The following is a 16,872-nucleotide window of genomic DNA, read 5'->3' as shown; positions in this document are numbered from 1 at the left end:
GACAGGCTTCTTGTCCCCGAGCTCTTTTTAGTATTTGCCTTACGCCCGGACTTTCTCTACACATGTGTCGCTATATGATATGTGTCTCTTTATATCTGATCAGACCCGTTTGCCCAAATACCACAGGGTTATGAGCAGAGCGCCACACGCTCAAACTGTTTCACATGTCAGTCAGAACAAGGGTCAGGCATGTAGATGATGGCAGATAATGGAGAAACCTCTGAATGGAAGAGATCTTAGATCACAGACCTTTGGATAGACACATAAAAATAATGTGAAAATGTTTTTTGGTTCATTTGTGCTGATTTTATAGCAAGCTACAGTCATTATGGGTGGACTTGTACAAAATTCTGGGTGTAAATGTTAAATTTAGAGGATACACAAAAACTACTGTGCAATTACTATGGTACTTTGATATTTACCATTATACTGAATGATTACTATATTCATGCATCATGCTATTTACGATGGCTGACCACAATTCTGAATTAAAGAATTGTTTCCCTTTCAATTCATGATTTGGAATTTGAATAGGCCACATCTCACCATATGTTGAAATGTAATTTGAATTGGAACAACATAAGATGAATTTACCTAATTGGATATTTAATAAACTGAGTATAATAGAGCATTATACAATTAAATAAACATTTTTAAATGTTTTAAATTTCTAACATTGGTAATTAATATAATTATCAATATTTAATCATATTAATAGCAATATTGTTTTTTTTTTCTAAAAATATCCCATATATTCATGCGGTAATTCATACTGAAAAATCAAATGTATTATTAAAAGTGTGTACACAGATTTAAGCATTTAAATTTCAGAAGATAATTCCATCAAATTGAATTGTGTAATTTTTAACTAAATTAAATTAATACAACTTTTATTTTAGATTAGACAATTTAATTTGATGGATTTTGTTATAAAATTGAAATGTGTAAATATTTAAACATTTTGTGTATGTTGTGAATGGTATATAGCAGTTATATTAATTTCTTTAAATTAAATTTTTTTACAATTTATATAGAACTGCAGGGTACTTTAAAAGAATACCATGATAGTACCTTGATACAAAAAAATAAAAAAATAAATAAAAATGTAATAGTACCACAATACCATTCCCAATAAATAAATAAATAAATAAAGTGTTAGTGCAACTTATTACACGGCTCTCGAAACTCGATTCTGATCGCTCAATGGCACCATCTAGTGGTCAGAAATTTCTCAGTAACAACCGCACTTCCACATATCAGACCACTCATCTGGGTATTGGGAGCCATCTTTCCTGCTCTTCGGATCAATGTGAGATCTGTAGAAGTAAGCTAATAAAAAAAAAAATCAACTCAAAACAATATTTCATGACCATTTATTTGTTTATTTGGTAAGTAGTCTTATAATATGCTGAATAATGTCAGGCGGTCATTTTCACAAAATAAACTCAACAAAACGCAAACCGAAGATGGATTTCAGCTGTTCAGTGATTTCTTTCTTCTCACATAATTACACATATTCAATGCAAATCAAATTTATGTTCATGTATTTATTTATTTGGTTAGTTGCCATGTAATAAGCAGGATAATGTACAATCAGCTGGTTCTTATTGCAATATAAGTACACTCACAGTATAAAAATACCGCAGTAGTACCATTTCTTTTCTTTTTTTACATGTACAATGGTAGTACATTCTGTAGTATTTTATTTCTTTATTTCTAAAGTACACTCACAGAGCCAAAAATATTATTTCTCACATGATACTATGGTATATATCATGGTATATTGTCGACACTAGAGTGATGGTAATACCAAGTATCGTGAAGTAAACTACTTTTATAAAGGAAAACACTCTCACAGACTCTCAGGTCTTTTATCAATAAATTCTGGGTTAGTCTGCCAATTTTTTTTTGGTGCCACCACATCTACCTGACAGTTAAATCTGCATTAGCTCATAAACACTTTCTCCATCCATGTCTAACAACGATGTCAGATCGCTGGAAGGGAGTTGTGCCCTCTAAACCAAATCTGCTTATGAGCTGCTATCGGCTAAGTCCTTTTTTCATGTCTCTAGCCCTTTTCTCTGATTCATTCACCTTTAAAACACAAACAAATACGCTGTGTTGTCATCCCTCAAATGGGATCAACCCCCATGCATTTATTGGCTTAAGCTAATCTGATTTCACTGTTGTTCCATCAGAAATGCGAGCTGTGACGCTAGCGAGTGCTAGTGCAGAGAGAAAGGCAATGCTAGCATGGTACATGAACAAAGCTTGATAATTGGACTTGCAGTAGAGTGCAAAATAATGTGAAATGTTGTAAACAGGCAGTTTTTTATTATTATTATTATTATATATAGGACATTTTCAGAGAATATACCTGAGAGGTGAACCATGTATGCAAATTATACAATGACTTTCAGGGGGTTCAACTTTAAGGAATTTCTATGTTTAATTTTGAGAGCCCCAATGTGATGAGGTTCAATTTTGTGCAACCAAAATTTTGTTTTGATGCCGCTAGCACAGTTAGCCAGACATCAACTATATTAAAGACTATATGATTGAATGATAACATCTGAATGTTATATATATAAAATAGCTTCAATGTAGTAAGGTACGTTTTGTTAGTAGCTTGTAGTTCAGCTAACTATATTTTTTTTTAAAGTAACTTGAGTGTTGTTTAACTACTTTAAGTTATGATTAGCTTGTAGCTTAGGAAAATACAGTTTCAATGTACAGTAGCGTCCCAAACAGTCACACACCATTTGTGCCACAGACATGAATGATACACTAAATTCTTTGTAAAAATCTCACCATTTTTGTCTGGTGGGCGATAAAACAAATGTTTTCCCTTAGATTAACAATGAAAGAAGGACCCGAGCCATTCCTAGAGACTTATGACAGGCTTTTTTGACATGGCCCAGTAACCAACAACCTAGCAACCACCAAAGACACCCTAGCGAAAGCAAAGCAACGTGCTAAAATCCACAAAGCTGTTCCTAAGCAAACGCAACTACAACAGCCTGAACTAGCGGCCTAAACTTGTGTTTTCTACAGAGTTAGACGAGGACACGAACAAGTTCTCTCTCACAAACGCCTTCTCCTGCAACCAGTGTGACTCAGACGTGCGTAAAAATTATGCACGTAAAAATGTCTCATCCGTTCCGCCCAACTCAACGAAGAAACCGTGCAACAGTGTTTATGAGCGGAGGACTGCGACGCACCAATCACAGGTCAGAGATAAATGACTCTAATTGTGCGATCAAACACCAGGCTGACTTTCATCGCAATCACCCAGGTGATTAATGACATAGCCACTCCCCTAAGCCAATTTAGTCGTCACACAGCGCACCGCGGGACCCGAGGCTGAAGTGCAACAAATCATGTAAACATGCTACAGGTTATCATAAAGCCATTACCAAAGCTGGAACGCTAAGACTACAGCAGGAGGCATACAAAGAGTCTGCTGTTTAATGAGGGATATTTGTTATGTGAAGTCATCATTGGATTGCGCTTTAACTCTTTATTTGGGGGAGAGAGACATTGCCTAATTTTTCACCTTAAATGCACTTCAGAAACAGCAGGAATCATAGCCTTGTAGGTCTGGAATTGGCCTGCTGAAAAGTGCACGTTTTCCCAAGTGTTTTTACCGTCTTCTTCTTCTTTAAGCAGACTCATATAGGCTCCCAGTCCCAGTCAGGGGTACAGTATGTTATTTACATAATAAATTATTATTTATACGATTTATAATCAATTATAAAGATATACAAATAATAATTAATAAGCTTAAATTAAAATTTAAATAACTAATGATTATTAATAATTATCCTAAGCTAATGCATTTATAAAATAACTTTTTTAATGAATAATAAATAACCACAAATTATGAAAAATAATAAGCTGAAATAAATAGAATAATGATGACGTAATAATGATAATAATAATACATTTATTTATTAGTTTCCAAAAATATCACAGAGAATAACATGCAAAATGCAGTTGCATAATTTAGTAAAATAAGAGAAATATGTCCTAAACAAGTGATAGTGTGCCCAGTAAAATAATAAAAGAATTGACAATACTTGTATGTCAATACTAATTATAATGAATTATAATTATATTATATTATATTATGTAATAATTAAATATTACCGATACTTCATTTTTGGTACTCGCCAATTGTTTTTTTTTTTTTTTTCTGAACTCCAAATGGTGTTTAAATAAATGAATGAATTGATTAAAATGACCTTTAATCAAATGAAAATAAAACTATTAATTTTCAACATAAAATTGCATTATTATTTATCAAATGAAGTGCTTATATACAGAACGTCACAGCATAATCCAAAATACAACATTGGAGATATATTTTGTCAAATAAAGTGCTGCAAAACAGAGCATCACAGATGTTAGATACTGCTTAAGTATAATACAATTACTATTGATTTATTGTTAGTAGTAGTAGTAGTATTACAGTGAATATTACATATCTTTACAGTAATGATATATTTCTGTCATACTTTTTTCCTATAAATTTACTCCACACATACACAAGCACTCACATTTGAATTGCATGCAAACTATATATTTATCTCATTAAATCGCAGCTTTTGCGGTTAAATAATCTCACTAGGACATAACGTGATTTTAATTTGTACGCTGAATGTTTACGTAATGAACATGAACACTTAGTTCAAGTACATATGAAGTGATTCTTAAAGAATGAAATGCTGAAAGGAAATAATATATGACGTAATTATTTTCTTTTTCTGTTTGCATTTTATTATTTCTAGCTCACATCACACATCACACCTCTTACTTTTCAACCCCTCCACTCCAATCACCTGGCTCCATTCTGCACACTTTTCACGATCCAAGTTTTTTATGATCTAAGTCCCACCATGCTTTTTTTCTCAATGAATATCCAGTGTTTTCATGTTGAATTTAAGGGAGGACCTGCAGCTCTTTAGTTATGTTTGGTACACCGCTGGCGTGTCATTGCACACGTTTTGTGAGTTTATAAACTGCCTTTGGGACAAATGTCAGACGGATCATTTTCTGCAATTCAAAAAGGTCCAAAGTAGGAGCAAAGCAAGTTTTTTTTCCATGAGGTCAGCAAACGAGACCACAACATCTCTCTGTCGGATAATATGATTTTATGTGTTTCTTAAAACAAAACCACTTTTTTATCACAGTGGTCAGGACTCCAGACTAAAATAATGACTTAGGAGCCATTGGCTCCTAAATTGCTAACCTAAGCTCCTGAGCTCACACCCTCAGTTTTTTCAGGTGATTCATGCAAATGATCCGGTTCAAAAGAGTCATTTGTTCACGACTCTCTCGCGCTGGGTTTGTTGTTGTTGCATGTGCTGCAGCGAGCTCGTCAGAAACAGAATGGGTGAAAAGCAGCGCGAGACATACTGGTGCACGCTCTAAAAATTATGATAAAGATGATATCTGACGAAACCGCATATGAACGTACGCAACCTGTCTGTCGCCAGTGGCAACTAGATTTTAAATTATTGTCACAATCAATTATTTTTGGTCACATTTGCGACCATTTTAATCGCAGTCAGGAGCCCTGAGTGGTTGTTTTTTATTCAAATTATCTGTCTAGATTTTATTGTTTTACCCTTAACCCAGACCCAGATTCTCAATCTAAAAATATGAAAATCCATCAGGAAAATATTAATAAAGCTAAATTTTTAAAACTACAATCATCTTAACAATGAATGAATTAAAAACACAATTTCTATATGATTTATATACAATATTGACGTTTTAATATATATATATATATATATATATATATATATATATATATATATATATATATATATATATATATATAATTACTATATATTATTATAATTATTTTTTTAAAGTTAGTGAACTTTGTTACCAAGCAGACAACGGTGTCAGAGAAGAGCATACTTGAGATTAAATGCTATTAAAGTACAATTTAAACCGAGATGTGGTGGAAATGTTGATTTAATGACAGAAAATGACATAATATGTAATTATAGTTGGACATTATTTGTCGACAGGAAACTAGTGAGTTTGAAAAGTACGTTTTAACTTTGTGTGACCCTGCATCCTCATGCACATACATTTTGTTTTGTCTTCGCTATACATTATGCATAATTTCATTTCATTTAAAATGGCCAAACTCAGTTCAGGACACTTTGGGCTGTCAGTAAAGGATTAGACTTTGGCGCACGGAGTCATGTGACAAAACAACATGGCGCCGATCTCAGCGGAGTTTGTCTTTGGGAGAAAAGCTAACAAAACTACATCTGGTGAGAAAACCAATTAAGTTTTTACACTGAAACCTGTTTAACTCAAAATATTAGAGTCTCTAGATTGATCCAATATGCTATTTTTTTTTTCCCCTTTTTCTCCCCAATTTGGAATGCCCAGTTCCCAATGCGCTCTAAGTCCTCGTGGTGGCGTAGTGACTCGCCTCAATCCGGGTGGCAGAGGACGAATCTCAGTTGCCTCCGCGTCTGAGACCGTCAATCCGTGCATCTTATCACGTGGCTTGTTGAGCACGTTACCGCGGAGACCTAGCGCATGTGGAGGCTTCTCCGCGGCATCCACGCACAACTCACCATGCACCCCACCGAGAGCAAGAACCACATTATAGCAACCACGAGGAGGTTACCACATGTGACTCTACCCTCCCTAGCAACCGGGCCAATCTGGTTGCTTAGGAGACCTGGCTGGATTCACTCAGCACCCTGGATTCAAACTCACGACTCCAGAGATGGTAGTCAGCATCTTTACTCGCTGAGCTACCCAGGCCCCCATCCAATATGCCATTTTTAAAATTTGAGCGATTTATCGCGAAAACACAAGCTGCTTAACACAATGACCACTACTGTGTACTTCAGCGCTATTTTTCCTTAGAGGTCCTATTTTCAATGTGCATCATCAAACTGAGAATCAATGAGTTCATCCAAAAGCTGAAAAAATGTTGCTTTCAGAGGCTTTATATGAAGTTAGGATGAAAATAAGGTGCATTTCGAACTGTTCTGAGGACAGTGCATACAGACAGCACACTGGAGGTTAAGTCATTCACTAAATAGGGAGCAAGGGAGCATCCTATATCTTTCTATGCAGCTAAGTGCATTCACATCTAAAATCTGACAAAAGTTCAGTTTCAGACTGCAGATGATGTTTGGATCGCTCAACGTGTTTGCCAGACATGTGACAACTTTGTAACATAAGTCAAATCAAGGCAAATCATTTTTATTAGTATAGTTTTTTTTTTTCCGTCCTTTTCTCAGAAAATCAACTGTAATGTCTGTAAAAAAAAATGACTTTCTATAGAATGGTATTACTAAAATGTCCATATGATGACATACACTTTTAAGAAAACTATTTGCTTTTAATGTACAATATATATATATATATATATATACATACAACGATCAGCCACAACATTAAATCCACCTGCCTAATATTGTGTAGGTCCCCCTCGTGCCGCCAAAACAGTGCCAACCCGCACCTCAGAATAGCATTCTGATATTATATTCTCACCACAATTGTACAGAGAGAGTGTGTTATCTCATGGCTGTACTTTTGAAACAGTAAATATTCAGTGTTTATGGACTGGCCGCATTAACTTCCATTGCAAGTGCCTCACTGTAAGGAGGCAAATGCCGTTAATTAGCCTTAGGGAGTTTATTTTTTTTAAATGTACACAGGGCAAAATCTCCCCATAGTTTAAGAAACACCCTTTTTAGGATAGAGCCAAAAAGGGACGAGAGATTTGGTGAGTTGAGCCAAACTACATTAGCCCAGCCGGGAAGAGACGAGATATTGAGCTTTAGAAAAACAAATCTTGTTAGTTCTTGTAAACTGCCGTCAAATCGAATTAAGGAGCCCATGCTGAGTGCGGCAATCCAACAATTTAATTAGAATCTGACCACTTCATCATGCGAGTTGCCGCACTGCACACCTGGTGTTCCCGAACTGCTCCACGATTGACATATATACAGTATATATTAACAGCAAGCCCAGCTGTCTAAGAGGAGCTGAGTGATGTTTGATAGGAGTGATGTCAGATAACATATGCTCATCTTGGAAATGTCATTTTCACCCTAACAACTAAGTCAGTGTCTCTTAACTGGAGATATTATCCCAGCGGTGTTGTGGAATCGACAGCAATCGACAGTGTATGCTGATGATTTTTGTGCGGCACAACAGATCTCATTTCCGCTGCCTTTCAAACACAGGCGTGATCATATCAAGACGAGTCTGGCGAGTGTGATTTGTGATTAGATTGATGCGACGTCTCAATGTGCAAAAATATCGAGACGTTATCTCACCTGGCCGGGTTTGGCATCCTCACAGATGGAGGCCTCGTAAGGAGTCGCGAGCTCTGGAGGGTTGTCATTTACATCCAGTATGCGGATGCTTACGGCAGTCTGTGATGCCATGGACTGGTTATCTGTGGAAGAAGGGGGTCACAGGGCAGATTAAACAATCATCACAGATTATTGTATAACTAGTGTAACTAGTAACATTTGAAAAGCATCTGGGTGAATTTCATTAAAACATGTCGACATCACATTTCACCCCAAAAAAGCAGAAGAAGGGAAGAAAGAAAGATAATAAAATAAATAAATAAAGAAGTAGAAGAAAGAAAGAAAGAAGCAGAAGAAAGAAAAATAAAGAAAAGAGAAGAAAGCAAAGAGATGAAAGAAAGCAGAGATAAAAGAAAGAAAAGAGAATAAAACAAAAAAGCAGAAAGAAAGAAAGAAAAGAGAATAATGAAAAGAAAGGAATAGAGAAAGAAATAAAGAAAAAGAAAGGAGAAGAAAGAAATAGAGAAAGAAACAAAGAAAGAAAAAAGAGAAGTAGAAGAAAAAGATAGAAAGAAAAGAGAAGAAAAAAGCAAAGAGATGAAAGAAAGAAAAGATTAAGAAAAGAAAGAAAGCAAAGAGAAGAAAGAAAAGAGAAGCAGAAAGAAAGAAAAAGGAGAAGAAATAAAGAAAGAAAAGAAAGAAGAGAATAAAAGAAAAAAGCAGAAAGACAGAAAGAAAAGAGAATAAATAAAGAAAAAGAAAGTAGAAGAAAGAAATAGAGAAAGACAGAAAGAAAAGAGAAAGAAAAGAGAACAAAAGAAAAAAGAACAAAGCAAAGAGATGAAAGAAAGAAAAAAGAGAAGAAAGAAAGAAAAAGAAATGAGAAGGAATAAAGTAGAAGGAAAAAGAAAGCAAAGAGAAGAAAGAAAAAGCAGAAAGAAAGAAAAAGAAAGGAGAAAAAATAAAGTAGAAGAAAGAAAAGAGAAAGAAATAAGAAAAATAAAGGAGAAGAAATAGAGAAAGACAGAAAGAAAAGAGAAAGAAAAGAGAACAAAAGAAAAAAGCAGAAAGACAGAAAGAAAGAAAGAAAGCAGAGATGAAAGAAAGAGAAAGAAATAGAGAAAGAAATAAAGAAAAAGAAAGAAGAAATAGAGAAAGAAAGACAGAAAGAAAAGAGAAAGAAAAGAGAACAAAAGAAAAAAGAAAGCAAAGAGATGAAAGAAAGAAAAAAGAGAAAGAAAAAGAAATGAAAAGGAATAAAGTAGAAGAAAAAAGAAAGAAAAGAGAAGAAAGAAAAAGCAAAGAGATGAAAGAAAGAAAAGAGAAAGAAAAGAAAGCAAAGAGAAGAAAGAAAAAAGCAGAAAGAAAGAAAAAGAAAGAAGAAATAAAGTAGAAGAAAGAAAAGAGAAAGAAAAGAGAAAGAAATAAAGAAAAAGAAAGGAGAAGAAAGTAGAGAAAGAAAGAAATGAGAAAGACAGAAAGAGAAAGAAAAGAGAACAAAAGAAAAAAAGAACAAAGCAAAGAGATGAAAGACAGGAAGAAAGAAAGAAAGAAAGAAAGAAAGCAGAGATGAAAGAAAGAAGAAATAAAGTACAAGAAAGAAAAGAGAATAAAAGATAAAAACAGAAAGAAAGAAAAAGAAAGGAGAAGAAATAAAGCAGAAGAAAGAAAGCAAAGAGAAAGCAAAGAGAATAAAAGAAAAAAGCAGAAAGCAAAGAGATGAAAGAAAGAAAGAAAGAAAGAAAGAAAGAAAGAAATAATTTTTATTTAATTTAATTAAGGAAATATAGCGCAATAGTGCTCGCCCACTTTTTCATCCGTCTTGGTTCCGGAAGTATTTTTCCCATTCATTTTCTTCCATAGGGATTTCCTAAAATCCTTCATAAAAGAGTTGTAAGCCTTGATCCAAACCAACCAGCTCCGAAGTCAATCACAACACACATTACATACGTTACATAACTTTGAATTGAAGATACAAGACTGTGTACTTAACGTCGACACAGCATTTTCACTATCGGTGCGGACAGATAAAGTCACAGCGGTTAGGACATGTGTTCCTCTGAAATAAGACAAAGCATAAAAGATTTTGATGTATACCACTAATATGTTGAAGGGAACAACTACACTGCCTACTATTTTGCTGCCATAGTCTGAATGCACTAGTATAATGTGTTCTTGCGGTAATGACATACTCCCATCGTAAATTCATCAGGAAGCAAATTCTTCTGCAACACTTTAGAGGAAATGATCAATTAGCGAGTCCGTTTTTAAATTAAGACACATGAAATTTTAATGATAAAAGCGGACCATTGTGTTGGCTTAATGAAATAAACAGATACATGGGCTCAATATTGTGTGTGAAAACTATTTTGATCATGGCCTTGTTAGGCTACAACAAAATGGAAATATTTTTTAATTTTTTTTATTGTGTTTTATTGGGTTGGCAAATGGGTATATAATTAGTTTCATTTAAGTTCATATTACTAAAATGATCTAGTAATTAAAAAATAACTAAATCTCTGTGTAGGGAGGTCGGCTGATCCTCGACTAATTTTCCTGCTTTATTATTCATCAGAAATGTTTCCATTTTCAGAGAGATGCGTCAGCTCGCAGCAAAACCATGAAGTCGGCCACCGTTTTAATTGTAATGAGTCATAATTACCTTTTTTAATGAACCCTGTGTTACAGTGTTTGCTTGTGTTTATTTATGGAGATGTACAGTATTTCATGCATATAGTGTTATAATCAGTATATGCAAATAAAGCCCATGTTAATTAAAAAATGTAAACATGTAAGGGTGATTATTTAATTAAAGGCACGTGACTATTCCAATTTCTGAAAAAATGAAACTTCCTCAAAGTGTGTTTCATCTGCAGAAGTGGTCTGAAAGTCTGAGACAAACACTGGGGTTCAAAATCTAATTTAAGATTGAAAATAAAGTATTAGCATTAAAGCAAAACATGTTAGCAAAAATGTAAAATATGTTATGAGGTTAATTTGTGACATCGATCATGTTAAATATGCAACTTATCACTTATATTGTCAGACATTATAGAAAAGTGTATTATATTAAATGCAATAAAGAAGCATTTTCACTAGTGGTCTGAGACTTTTGGACCCTGCTTTATGTTAAAACATTCATCACATTTTCTTGACATTTCCATTTTCTCCAGTGGACTTTGGTATAATATGTGATGGTGTGAATGTTCGGGAGGGATACATAAATAAATAAATAAAGTTTGAACTTGCCTTGAACTTGTTGAACAACAGATTAGCTATAGTAGTCAATTATCTATGAATTTATAAAAAAATGAAAAGAAATTGATTGTTTCTGATTTACAGAATTCTTAAAAACTAAATGGTTTGATTAATAACATTTTGATCTTCAAACAGACCCCTTCAAACATAACCAGATATAAACTTTATTGAAAAACTCTCTAAAATACTTGGCATATTTATAAAAGCAGTAATATTGGGGACAGCAATTCTGTGTTTTTGAAATATTTAAAATGAAACTTTTGTGTCCAATTTGGCTTCATCATTTGAAAAACATTTATAGCATTTTCTACAAAAAATAAAAATAATGAAATAATGGCTTTAAAAATGTAATATGGTGTAACCATCAGGTAAAAGGTATTAAAATACTTTCCTTGAACCTTGAATACTTAAATATTTTCTTTTCCCCTTTTTTTCAAGGTAAATTTTTTTTATATTTTTTTTAAACCAATATCATGAATTGTTCAGTCAAAAGTACCAAGAAGTTTTCTTTGGGTTACTCAATTTTACCTGAACAAATTGTGCCATTATATATATATATATGTATATAAAATGGCACAATTTGTATATATATATACTGTATAGCGCCAACCCACATCTAAGAATAGCATTCAGAGATGATATTCTTCTCACCACAATTGTACAGAGTGGTTATCTGAGTTACTGTAGACTTTGTCAGTTCAAACCAGTCTGGCCATTCTCTGTTGACCTCTCTCATCAACAAAGCGTTTACATCCACAGAACTGCCACTCACTGGATATTTTTTGTTTTTGCCATCATTCGGAGTAAATTATGAGACTGTTGTGTGTGAAAATTCCAGGAGATCAGCAGTTACAGAAATACTCAAACCAGCCCGTCTGACACCAACAATCATGCCACAGCCCAAATCACTGAGATCACATTTTTTTCCCCATTCTGATGGTTGATGTGAACATTAACTGAAGATCCTGACCTGTATCTGCATGATTTTATGCACTGCACTGCTGCCACACAATTGGCTGATTAGATAATCGCATGGATGATTGTTGGTGCCAGATGGGCTGGTTTGAGTATTTCTGTAACTGCTAACTGATTCGGGTTCTCGCCTCTTCCCGGTCATATGAATCTCATACAGCACCATATCTAAACGACCCCAGGGGTAGTGGTACGCAGTCGTCCCTACCGTTTACCCGAACACAAAAAACAGGTGCCGCACAAAAAATTGAGGGCTATGCTCGATATGGGGGTAATAGAAGAATCTCACAGTGACTGGGCCAGCCCGGTGGTCTTAGTCCCTAAGAGCGACGGGTCGGTTCGGTTCTGTGTGGATTATAGAAAAGTTAATGTGGTGTCTAAATTTGATGCATACCCAATGCTTTGCATTGACGAACTGCTTGATCGGTTGGGTCCGGCTCGCTTTTATTCGACACTGGATTTAATGAAGGGATATTGGCAGATTCCCTTGACTCCCATGTCCCGAGAAAAAACGGCCTTTTCCACTCTGTTTGGTTTACACCAATTTGTTACCCTTCCGTTCTGTTTGTTTGTTGCCCCGGCAACGTTTCGGTGGCTCATGTATAAAGTTCTCTGCCCACATCTGGATGATATCATCATCTATAGCAATGATTGGCAGCAGCACATCCAAAATCTGAGGGCCGTCCTGAGGTCAAGTGGGACTCATGGGAAATCCGCAGAAGTGTGCAGCTGGGCGAGTGGAAGTATGGTATCTGGGCTTCCACTTGGGTCACAGACAAGTGCGTCCCCCAATTGATAAGACAGCAGCCATTGCGACTTGTCCGTGGCCCAAGACCAAAAAGGGGGTGAGACAGTTCCTGGGGCTGGCTGGCTATTATCGTAGGTTTGTGCCTAATTATTCAGACATCACCAGCCTACTCATTGATTTCACTAAAAAGGGAGCACCAGACCTGGTCCAGTGGATGGAGCCGTGCCAACAGGTTTTCCTGCAATTGAAAGCTGCACTCTGTGGTTGACCACTTTTGCATTCCCCTGACTTCTCTCTCCCTTTTACAGTATATTACAGACGGACACATCAGACAGGGGGATGGGGGCTGTGTTGTTCCAGGTGGTGGGGGAAAGGAGCACCCCATGCTGTACTAGGTACAGCACGATAGAAAAGGAGTGTCTGGCCATCAAGTGGGCAGTCCTCACCCTCCGATACTACCTGCTTGGGAAGTCCTTCACCCTCTGTTCGGACCACGCCCCGCTCCAATGGCTCAACCGCATGAAGGATACCAATACGCCGATCTCTTGTTGGTATCTGGCACTTCAGCCCTTTAAATTCGAGGTGGACTGGGGTTGCAGATGGCTGTGGCTGATTTCCTCTCTCAGAGCAGGGGTGGGGGGGGGGAGTCAGTGGCAGGCCGGACTGTCCCCGGCCTGAGTCGGGCGGTGGGGGTATGTGGAGGCGGGGGCGTGGCCGAGAACCGTGCTGTGGGGAGTGAGGCCGGGGGAGATGAGTGGTGAATGAATTCCACCTGTGCTTAACACCTGTTTTGTGTTTCAGTGAGGAGTGATGGGGCTTTTAAGGAGAGGAGACAGCAGCGGAAGAAGAGAGAGAGAGCCCAGCTGACAAGCTGTTCGTGTGTTGGCCGTTTGCCGTATTACTGAAAGCTGCCCTGACTTGTTTCCACCTTTGATTTATTTATATCCCCATTGGTTTTTGTTTGAATAAACTAATTTTCCTGTGTTGGAATCGCTGTCTCCCGGTTCCTCGTTCCCTGGAACTAAAGGTCTTGTTACAGTGACATAATCATTTAAAACGAGTTGCTTACGTCACCAGAAATCACACAAAGCAGAATTAACTGTTTTAATGCCAAATAAGCTAAATGCATCAACTGTGTTAAATAACATTGAATAAATCTCATTAATATTTAATCTATATAATTGATTTTGAATACAATAAAACCAACCGAATTAAATTTCCATGGATTCAAAAAGGATTCATAAACATTTGTGTCTTTAAAAATTATTTACTTTTTAGACGCTGTCAATATTGTGTTTCAGTGTCTATGCAGATGTAAAAGTAAATGTGTTAGAACCACACTTTAAGTAAGAATAGCTACGAATACTCATGAGACTGAAATGCACAATAAGACGACATGTTTAATGATCATGTCAACTGCCGTATACGTGCACTATTTCACATACCGCTGAAATGTTTTGTTGCACAAACATTTGAAGATGAAACACCCAACCCTTAGAAGCCTAAAAAATCTCTTTTATGATTCATATTCAGTTAAATGTTTGTCTCTTAAAAAAAGGAAAAAATAAAGAAGTAAGTTTGCATTGCCTCTGGTGCGTTCCTATGATTTATAAGTACTCTAGTGGGAGTTGATTTGCAGCAGTCACAAACTCGCCTAGATTAGTTGGCACTGAATTACTATAACTGACAAAGACCGCAGACCAATGGCCTAAATATTAAATTAATCTTGTCTTGTTTTATCAGCTTTCCCGCTTGCACTAAGCATGTCTAATGAGCTTCAAACGCAAATGGACACAACAATATGTTTGTCTGCAACCCACGCATGAAGACACGAGAAGCGTGCAAGAGCAACCATTTGGCATAAAAACGACAATGGAGTATTTAAGGGCACGCTTTTGTTTTTTCAAATGTGAGGCATTACAAACATTGTACACTTGGATAAATTTAACTTTGATAGTAAAAGAATTTCTGCACGGTTGCATTATTTTCAATGTGTCATGGCCTCTTTGACAATGCATGTCGGACGTAATAAATGTCTGTGTTCTCGGGTCACAGCAGAAGATGAAATGTGTGAATCATGCTGTTGAACTTTGTGTGTCTGCTAAGGCAAGCATCATTACTACTATTGCTCATACTAGGGATGTAAACAGACCGCTATCCTTTATGTATTAAACTTTGGCAGCATGTTTGGCACAGACAAACTCTACATTTTTTTTCTGCGTCCATCTGAAATTTCTGAAATAAACGAATTTATTTAAAAATATTGTGTATTTTGTATTTCAGTTTTTTGCATTGAAAGTTGTTCGTTACATTGGTCAGGTTTGGCATATAAATAATAGGCTACATTTATTTAATATTTAATATATATATATATATTTTTTTTATTTAAATTTTTATTTGTTGCACACTCTCAATCACAAATGTGTGAATCGACGAGTAAGGGGCTGTTCACATGAATGTGTTTTTACATGCTTCTGCACTGCTGACCATACTCGACCATGATGGTGGAACGGTTTTAGGCCAGTGTAGAGCTGAGGAGGGCGGGGCCGGGCTGGAATGAGACACACCCGGTCCCCAATCAGCCTGATGGGGCGCGCGAGGGATAAAGGTGGCCTGGGACGACAGTTCGAGAGAGAGAGAATTACAGACAGCTGTACTGTGTGTTTATAGTTGTGTGTTTTGTTTAAGTTGTTTATTAAATTATTATTTAAGTTGTCAAGCCGGTTCTCGCCTCCTCCTTTCCACCGAACCCCCTTACACTGGTGCCGAAACCCGGGAAGTAAAGTTTGGTTGAAGATGGATGGAAGTCGCCCCGTAGAGTCCTCCCAGTTGGCGGAGATCCTCCAAGCCCTCGCTGGCTTACATCGGAGCCACCAGCTATCCCTGCTTGAGCTCCAGCAAGATCAAGACCGCCAGTTTGTGGAGCTCATGTGTGCTCAAGCAGAGGACCGACAGGCGATCCGGAGCCTTCTCAGCCAGGAGGCATCCCCAGCCGCGACCCCGGACACCCACACGCCGTTACCCCCGCCTGCGTTACAAAAGATGGGGGCGGCGGACGACCCAGAGGCATTCCTGGATCTCTTTGAACGCACCGCCGAGATCTGGGGCTGGCCCCTCGACCAGTGGGCGGCCCGACTCATACCGCTACTGTCCGGGGAAGCCCAACTCGCGGCTCAACAACTACCAGCGGTGAGCCTCCTGGCCTACGGAGATCTAAAGAGAGCCATCTTGCAACGGGTTGGTCGTACTCCGGAAGAAAGTCGTCAACTCTTCTGGAGCTTGAAGTTGGAGAGCTCCGACCGCCCGTTTGCCTTTGCCCAGCGGCTCTGCGACGCCTGCCGAAGATGGTTGCTAGCGGGGGACCGCGGCGTCAACGTACTGGTACTGGAGCAATTAATACGTCAACTGCCAAAAGGGACGGCGGAGTGGGTCCAGTGCCACCGCCCGGCGTCGCTGGAGGATGCTATCCGGCTTGCGGAGGACCACATGGCGGCGATCCCGAGGGCGGAAGAGCCCTCCCTCTCTCTCTCTCTTCCCCCTGTCTCATTCCAGCCCGGCCCCGCCCTCCTCGGCTCTACAGTCACA

The 16,872-nt window shown here is 37.3% G+C and overlaps 1 protein-coding gene across 1 annotated transcript in view; it reads right to left on the bottom strand.

Annotated features, from left to right (window-relative positions):
- The window catches only part of LOC127449554 (cadherin-22-like), a 126,043-nt gene that overhangs the window by 35,823 nt on the left and 73,348 nt on the right, over window positions 1–16,872 (bottom strand). The window contains exon 8 of the mRNA XM_051713060.1: window positions 8,331–8,452. Within this exon, the coding sequence (XP_051569020.1) occupies window positions 8,331–8,452 (122 nt within the window). The remainder of the gene's footprint in view (window positions 1–8,330; window positions 8,453–16,872) is intronic.

This window comes from Myxocyprinus asiaticus, chromosome 12 (genome assembly GCF_019703515.2).
Source record: "Myxocyprinus asiaticus isolate MX2 ecotype Aquarium Trade chromosome 12, UBuf_Myxa_2, whole genome shotgun sequence".
Lineage (NCBI taxonomy): Eukaryota > Metazoa > Chordata > Actinopteri > Cypriniformes > Catostomidae > Myxocyprinus > Myxocyprinus asiaticus.
This window is presented reverse-complemented; position numbering and strand designations above follow the sequence as displayed.